General features: G+C 24.5%; 1 protein-coding gene across 1 annotated transcript; it reads right to left on the bottom strand.

The window, feature by feature from the left end:
- Positions 1 to 1180: 1180 nt before the first annotated feature.
- On the bottom strand, positions 1181 to 9331 carry LOC129972777 (uncharacterized). The gene is made up of 5 exons (XM_056087033.1): positions 9222 to 9331; positions 7446 to 7607; positions 7120 to 7213; positions 5000 to 5172; positions 1181 to 4884 (listed from the first exon to the last, which is right to left on the bottom strand). The coding sequence occupies exons 1-5, from the start codon at positions 9222 to 9224 to the stop codon at positions 4798 to 4800; spliced, it is 519 nt and encodes a 172-aa protein (XP_055943008.1). The 5' UTR covers positions 9225 to 9331; the 3' UTR covers positions 1181 to 4797.
- Positions 9332 to 9376: the final 45 nt, after the last annotated feature.

The following is a 9376-nucleotide window of genomic DNA, read 5'->3' as shown; positions in this document are numbered from 1 at the left end:
TTCCAATAAACAGAAATGATAGTTTTTCACCTATTGAAGGAAAAATAAAATGAATAAAATTAAACAGAATTCTATAGGCTGGATTCTTGATAATCTTGGTTTTCATATTCAAAATGCTGCTTATATTGCTATCTTTAATGTTTTTGAAAAAAGCACCAATTTGTACAATTCAGGCACAATGGCAATTCAAATAAAAAAGTTTGTTTCTCAGTTTTATTTTTTTTTGTCAAAACTGATATTATTACTTAATTTGCTGTTTCTAAATTTATTATTTTACTAACATGCACTGAAGTAAATTAATAAATTTTGTTTCACGTGCATTCTCTGTATATCCATACCTTGAAAATAAGACACCTAAGAAGAAAAAAAAGGCAAAATAACTAGTACTGTGGATGCATGTTAATTTCAAATTAACTAATATTAATTGAATAATGGAAATAACAGCAGTATAAAAGCCATTCCAATTAATGAAAAGCAAATAACCAAGACAATACATAAAAAAAGTAAATATGATTCTTAGAAATATTTATTATAATCATTTTTTTTTAAGTTTAAAAAAATAATGAAGTAATGCAAAATTTGTACTAAAAATTCCAAAAATTTCTTAAGAAATATATATATATAAATGTGGGAAACATTTAAAATTGCATTTAAAAAAAAATCTAGGAACTGACATTTGTTTAAAATTAAGAATGTAAGCAGTAAAATAAATAAATAAGATAGTAAAAAAAAAAAAAAAACATATTTACTTTAAAACTTTGAATACTGAACTATTTTTATTTGTTATTTATATAGAATGCTAGGCTAAGATAACATTAAATGTTGTAATAGTACAATTCAATAAATCTATGGTAACTTGCTTGGTAAAATGAATAGAATATCTGTAAAGCAATTTTTATATAGCAGTTTTAACAATAAAAAAAATTCCAAATAAAAAAGGATGCTCTAGTATTTTATAGTTTAAAGTTTGCGCTGAAAAAAAGCATCCATTATATGATTGTTTTTAGCTCAATAGTGACTAAAAAAAGAAATTATTTTAGGAGAAAAAAATGCATTAAGAAATTAAATGAAATTACTAACTTGAAGTAACTTTTTAAAAAAATTTAAAGGTGAAAAAAATTTGTCAATATATATATATATATATAAAATTTTTTAACTCAAAAAGTGAAATGCTTAATTTCAAATAAATTTGTCATATAAAAACAAATGAATTCAAACACAATAATATAAATCAAAATTTTATATGAAATTCTTAACCACATTTGAAAACAATTATCCACATACAATTTTAAAAAAATATAAAACACAAGAAAACTAAAAAGAAAAATAATACTATATAAATCAACCTAGAACTGCTTTTGAACTTCACATAATATATATATATATAAAGCTATAATAACAAAAAAAAATACATAGCAACCTTAGATTCAAAAATAAATTCATAAAAATATTTGAACAAGTACAATGAACAAATGACTTCATTTAAAAAGATGAAATGAAATAATCATCAGAGGAAATTAATTTGAAAGTAAAGCAAATGATTCACATATAAAAAATTGCAATACAAGATGTTCCAAAAATAATGCAATAAACATTCAAGAGTGGTTAAATGCACTTAAACAAACAATATTCATTCAGAATGCTCAGTTGCAATTAAATGCAAGATGTGTTCAAATGGTTTTATAGTCATTTATATAAAAGAGATTTCATATGCAGGCCATTTATGATTTGAAATGACCTTGAATACAACCATGGAAAATATAGATAAACGTTGTCAGAGGTATGTCCAAATTTTTCACAATTAATAGGGAATCTTTCTATCACAAGTGTTTAACATGTGTATGAGGAGTAACAGTCTCTATTTTGTTTTAAATAAAGTTTGGCCCCTTTCATGAATCCAAAGCCTGCTTATGCATTGTATCAAATGATAGTTACCATGGTGAAAAGTGCTTCCTAGTGCTATGATTTTCAATATATAATGAACTTTCAATAAATTCAACCATCCTTTAAAGTTTATTGCATTAGTTATGAAACATACCTGTATTTATCACTAAAAAAAAAAGAAACTGAGAAAAGAAAATTTGTTTTAAAAAAAAACTTTTACTGTAAGCATAAAAATCCAGTCCTTTCTGAAATGCAAAAATCATATTATCAACATAAATTGAGCAATGTATAGAAAAATATATAAACATTAATACCCCCCTCATGTATATACACATCAAAACAAAACAATTTATCACTAGATTAATTATTTAAATTCAGCCATATCACACTGTTAGCATAATTAGTAACTAAAATCAAAATGCATTATATCACATCAATAACAGAACGTTATTTTTTGAAGCCAACTTTAACTATTATTCAACATAGAGTTAATATTAATCAACAAATTAAAAGACAAAAACTGCTGGCAAAACGAAAATTTAACAAATCATATTAGTACAACTGGTTTTGGTATAAAGATAATCTTTGTATTAAATGAATTTAAAGAAAAATTCTACTCTAGATTGAGCAAAATTCAACTCTAAAGAATTATAAACATAATTTATTTAATTTTACAAGGTATAACATAATTATAGTGAAACATATTATATACAAAACCATAAACAGGACATATAATTTTATTTTTTATACGACAAGGATTTAACCATATGTTTTGAAAAGAAAGTATTGTAACATAACAATATTTCTAAATATAAATTAATTAATATTAATGTAAAGGAAAATAAATATTTTGAGAAATAAAAATAGTCATACGCAAAAAACATTTGTTTATGTGATTTTATACATTGACAGCACAACAACAACAAAAAAAATTTCTTAGTTATGCATTGAAAGTTTAATACTGAATTCAAAAAAATTCAAAAATTGAGTTTCATTATGCTTAAACAATAGTTTTGGACAAGATAAAAAAAAGTTTATAATCATATCTATTATACACATTTTTTGAGTTTTTGTCTTTTTATACTATGCTGTCAATATATAAATAGTTAAAAACTACCAGTGGGAAAAAAATAAACACAGAATTACGTTAACATATAAGGCCACAGTGAAGACACAGGCACTATTACAACCTCATAAGGAAAACCTTTCCTTTATAACAATGGTCAATGTGAATATTATGATTTTCAAGCTAATTAGAAATATTAACTATTTTATGTACTATGCACATATAAATAACTAGTTTATTTTTTTCACCAATTAGATAAAAGTTAAAAAATGATTGAAACTTCATTTAAGAAAAATTAAAACTAAAAATTTTTCATTTCAATACTTTTATTAAATTTTAAATAAAAATTTTTAAAAATTAATAATTTCATTTAAAATAAAATTATTAGCATTAGATAGTCTATTATAAAGTTTTTAAAATTATAATTCATTACATTTTTTACAATAAACATTAAAATGAATTTTCAAAATGATGTCCCTTTTGACATTTTATTATAACTTTTAAAACTTTTTTATAGTAAGATTCATAAATATTTTTTCCAATTTTTGCATATCTAATAAACTGGCTATGGCAACAATGCACTAGTTATGACTCTGGGATTAATATTTAAACAAGCAGCAATCATTTCCAAGAATTTAGATTGAGCTTGAAAGAGTTCCTTCAGTTCACCTAACTTATGCTTGAAGGAAATAAAGTTAAAAGCCTGACATGTCGAAACTGGTTACAATTAAATTATTTATTGTGTTAAATATCCCTTTATGATAAATCTTAAAAATTTCTACTACATATTATTATCTACTATTTACAACAATATATTTATATTTTATTATAATATTAAATTTTAATTTTACAAATTCAATTGAATAATATAAATTTCAAATGATTTATCTTTGTTTATAAACATACCATTCAAGTAGCCTTGATTTTTAATTGGAAAATGCTTTTATAATGGCACATATATTTTTTACTCTAAGCACAAAATTTCTAAATGAAATTGAGAATCCTGTCATCATTTTAGGATAAGTTATTAAGCAGTAAATTTATTAAAGTGATGAAATTCTTTGATGATGATACAAAATTATACTCATGTTAATTCAACTTCTTCAATGGAAACAGTTAACCACTTTTTGAGTTAAAAGATTAACTTCTGTGGGAATGAATTCCTTCAAATAAAAAAAGGAATTGCACAATTTTTTTTGTTCAGTTACGAGTCAATTTAATTTACTGCAAAAGCAATTCAATTAGATTACTAAATTAACTTTAGACATTCAAAATTCAATCCAAAATATATCATTCAATTTTTTTTAGGATAACTATAAATGAAAAAATGAAATACATATATATTTGTCAACTCCTTGAAGAAATTAAAGGTAATGATTAGCCAAAATATTATAGATCATTAAAGTAAAAGAGAATTGCAACATTACACACTAAAAACAAGTATGGTTTAATATTTTAAAAAATAATCATAAATATTTTTATTATATGAAGAATTTCATATTTCTGTATACAACATGAAAATGAAAGTATAACAATGGCAGTTACTTAAAAGTGGAATTGCAAGAGCTTTTTGTACAAAATATAAACCATCAACAGCAATCCCTGCTTAAAAACTTATATATATTCCTTTTTTTATGCACCACACAGATAACTTTTTATATTTAACCAACCCTAAGAACTGTATAAAATCCAAAGATATGTGCTATGCATTTTGTCAAAAAACTTCTCTTTAAAGTGAGCTAATGAGTGATTTAATGTATTTAACTTCACATCATTGTGCATGACTATTGTTAAAGTTTGTTTTATAAATTTATTTGAATCTAACGCAACTTGTAATGCACCATATTTTAATATGGGAAAACAGATTTCAGTAAAAATAATGCATGCTGTAGTTTCTGGTTCACCAAGAAGTTGAGCACAGGTGCAAAGGTATACTATAAAAAAATAATAAAGAATTAATCATTACATGAAGCTGTTTAAAAGGATGCAATATCAATTTTAAAACTTTCTTAATAATAAATACAATTTTAAAGAAGTTAAAATAATTACCTGGAAAAAGTAACTCATTCTGCGGAAAGATATAGTAATAGTCAATTTGCATACAGATTCTTTCACTTTTGCAAAGCCAAATTCTATTCGAGGTTTAAGCAAATTGTCTCCTTCCACAACAATTAGTTTACCTTTTTTATACTCTACTACTCTATATAACATTTGGTATTCACCTGAAACATAAAATTACAGTAAAAACAAAAAAAAAAACTATAATTTAAAATTAAACACACACACACATATAAAAAAATAAAAACAAAAATTATATATGTTAAGTAAAAACATTAAATCCGTCAAAACGGAAACTAGGTGAAACACATTTTAATTAACAGTGCTAGGGAGAACCCAAATTAAACAGGGAAAACACATTCTAACTGACAGCACTAGGGAGAACCAGCAGTTTTGAACAGTAAGGAAAGGAGGTGTAGGAATTAAACAATGGTTTGTCAACTATGCTTGTAAAAAAAAAATTGCTTTTCAAAGATGTATTTCTATATGAAAAATGGTTGTCTTTGCAATTCTAAGAGTCACAATAGTTTGCCTTGTAGAAATAAGTAATTTGCAACAGAGGATGTATTAAACAATATCCAAATAAAGTATTTTTTTTTTCTTCTTTAATGATAGGTTCTTTCCTCAAACACTATTTTACTAAGTATAGTTTAATACAATAATTTTGGATAGATACAAATAATATTGTCTAACAATAAGTCAAAACACGAATAAAACGGGTTCTCCCAAGTGCTGTCAATTAGAATGTGTTTTCCCTAGTTAATTCAGGTTCTCTCTAGTGCTGTTAGTTAAAATACATTTTACTTAATTAATTTGGGTTTTAACTGATTTTGGGTTTTCACTGTAGCATATATAAGGACAAAATAAATATAATATACATAAGGTCAAATTTTGCAAATTTTAACAACAAACATTAATACTGATGGTAATACTGAAGCTTTTGTGTCCAGTAATGCAAATTTTTAATTAAAAAAAAAAAGCTGAAACAAACTTAAGAATGAGTTGCTATTTAAATATGATCAACTGAAAATAAGCCAGGATTTAATTTATAACAACTTGGGGACATATTTAACATTAAAGTTAATTCTTAGACAGATAATAAAAATTTTTACTACAAGTAAAGCAAATGCATTGTTTATTGGTAAAAAAAAAATGATGAGTACAGTAGTTGCATTGCTATTTAAAGAATGTACCCATAATTTCTTGATAAAGAATTGCATTCTGCTTAGAAGAAGCAATACAAAATTTCTTTAAAAATTATTACTGCAAAGTCTCCCTATGACAGTTAGTAGAATGGCTGTACTGAAGACTTTTATATAGATTGCAAAATATTAGACTTACTTTTACTAAAAGAAAAAAAATATGTATCCCAACCATTTGTTTCTGTTTAGATCTTTCAACTATTTTTAGATGTTTATGCTAGCTAATTTCTAGTTATTTAAAGATGTGGTTTTATATGTCAAATGAAATTCAGAAAAACTTGCTTGAACATTATTTACAGATACAAAGGCTACACCTGCAAAGATATTGGTTTTTTTATTGTTAGTAATCATGGCCACTTGAATCTCCTGACTTAGTAAAGAACATTAATCTTTCTTTCAATATTGGAAAAGGGTTTATTAATTTCCAGTTAATTTGTAGTAATTAATTCTTCTTCGTAATTTGAGTAGTACTTTCTCTTACTAAAGAGGCCAAGATCAAAGAGATGGAAGGAATGGATTTCAATGAAACTGAATGGCCAGCTACTCTGTTATTAAAAAAAAAAAAGTTTGAACAGCTGATCATGTTCTATGGTACGAAAATTCTAAGGAAAATTAAAGTGTCTATTGAGAAGAGCCACTTAAAGCAATCAAGTATTACTGCATTTCAGTTTAGAACTTTTATTACTTTATCAAACAAATATTTTTTAAATCTCAAAAACAAAAAAGCATTATGACTTACTAAAATTATAATGGATATACTTCTTTAATTTAAAGAAAAAATAGCAAAAAACAACCTAGAAGACTACATAGTAGAATGTAATTAATGTTATAAATTCCAGTTTCAATTTTATATGAAATTAAAAATAAGGAATTAATATGATTATCATATGTTCAGGACATTTTACTCACCATAGGCAGGAATGTCATAAACAGCAAATAGTTTTTTGCCAACACCTAAAGGTCGACCATCTGCTTGCCTAACTCTAGATACAAATGGAAACCACTAGAAAAGGAAAACAGAGAAAAAATTAGGAAAAGGACTATATTTTGCTACATTTAAAAGAAGAAAAAATATTTTTAAGTGATGATTAATTGAAAATATATATATAATTTACTTTTAATTTAATACTGTTAATCTATTCTCATAAGATATAACTTGGTATTCAAATGATTCTAATTATACATATTAAGAGTCTTATAGCCTTACAAAAATGTTTAAAATAAAATTTACATACCTTGTCAACATAATCTAATGACGTCATAAAGCTAAATGTATCATCTACAGTAGCTTTAAGGCTTAGTGACTTTGAAACAACCCATTTGTTCTGTGTAACTTCTAATTGACATAGTACAGCTATTGCAATTGCAACAAGTATCAACAATTTCCATGGTAGACCCTAAAAAAATAATGTACTTATAAATAAATTGATAAGATACTTGCTTCCAAGGAGAAAAAATAATAAATAATCATTTTTTTTTAATTGATGATAATATGACAAGATTGCAATACCTGTATATTTAATTTATAGGTACTATATTATTCTTTGGGTTAGCTTTAATGCCCCAAATACTCTATTAATGATTAACCAACAATTATTGTTAAGATTGCCAGGCTGGTTTCTTGTAAATCGAATTAGATTGATTTATACTAACTTAAGAGTATTAAATAGAACAGCAGCTGAGTATGTCTGTGAAGGAAATTCTATTGACAAACACAAAGAAGTTAATATTTTAACAACTGTCTTAACTCTTAAACAAGTAACCAATTATGGACATATAAATCTCATTATAAACATTAATCTGTTAACTGGATATGTGAATGTGAAGCAAGTTGAATACAAATTAATTACTCAGTTAACTTTTTTTAAAAACATCTAAATGCTGACAAATAATACACAACATAATACATACAACAGTAATACACAACATAAATTAATTGAAGTTTCTGCAATTTTATAATTAGCATCATCTGAATAACTCAACCTTACTTAACTTGAAGTACTAAAAATAAATGTTATATTTTCCAAATATAGTAATTTTTTGCTGTAAAATGATCAGCATTTATCAATTTTGGAAAAGAAATTAAATATGATTATGCAAGTTTTACATACAGCCATGCTAGTCATATTTTGTTGGAACATTATGATGACAAGTTGTATAACAGAAATATACAAATTACATAATAAATAATTTAATTAAGATCAGAGGTTTTAATGAATTGTTCAAAAACTTTCATCAGAGACATTTGACCATTGGGTACTTTTCTATTAATGGGAGCCAATTATTACTCTATTTTGGTATCAGTATTCATCATCAATAAAGCTATAGATGACTTCGTTATCAGCCAATAGCATTTTTCAATTTTGTCATTTCGTCATGTAGAGAAAGGAGTAAGAATTTAATGGTTTATACTGAGTAAGAATCAAAACTTGTAAACTTAAAAAGACATTCTTCCAGGAACTTATTAATTAGAAAAAATTACTTAGAAATTTTTTTATAGTTTGATAGAAGTTATTAGAGAAAAAATATCTTGTGTTTCTCATACATGATTTAATATTTAAAAAATCAGCTATTTCAATTTTAAACTATTGTATCAAGCAATTAAAAAATATATATTATTATTTTAAAAACATACAAAATACAGATTACTGTTAAGCTCGCCCTTTAATAGTTTTAAGACATTCAAATTTTGTTTGCAATCTATAAAAAAAAAAAAAAAAAAAAAAAAAAAAAATCCATCATATGAATATTTGCAGGTGGAAAATATAGGAAAAAAAATTTTAGACAGTGAAAACATCTCCAATTATTTTCACGAATAATTTTTTAAATATAAAATACACAAATAATTCAAAACATTATGGAAAGTAAATATATATATATGCTTTATTTGAACAGAAAAACACATAAGAATCGTATTTCTAACTCATAATAATGATATTGAAAGAAATCAAATTAAATTGCAGCTGAGAAAAGCAAATTAAAAATATTCATAAACAATCGCATCAAATTACCATTTCTGTAGTTATATTTGAGGGTGGGAAAAAATCCTCTCACAGGAAACAAAACCAACATTAACATGCAAAACAGAACAGAAAAATCTACTCGTTGCCGGGTGAAAATGTTATGATAGCAACTTCCGGTCCTTGAAAAAGTTTCTAATTTGGGT

The sequence above is a fragment of the Argiope bruennichi genome, chromosome 6, assembly GCF_947563725.1.
Source record: "Argiope bruennichi chromosome 6, qqArgBrue1.1, whole genome shotgun sequence".
Classification (NCBI taxonomy): domain Eukaryota; kingdom Metazoa; phylum Arthropoda; class Arachnida; order Araneae; family Araneidae; genus Argiope; species Argiope bruennichi.
Note: the sequence above shows the minus strand (reverse complement) of the source record. Positions and strands in the feature narration are given on the sequence as shown.

Coding starts and splice junctions, on each gene's coding strand:
- LOC129972777 (XM_056087033.1), bottom strand. Junction 7,214..7,445: donor CATTAGATTATGTTGACAAG/GTATGTAAATTT, acceptor TTCCTTTTCTAG/TGGTTTCCATTTGTATCTAG. Junction 5,173..7,119: donor TTATGACATTCCTGCCTATG/GTGAGTAAAATG, acceptor TTTATGTTTCAG/GTGAATACCAAATGTTATAT.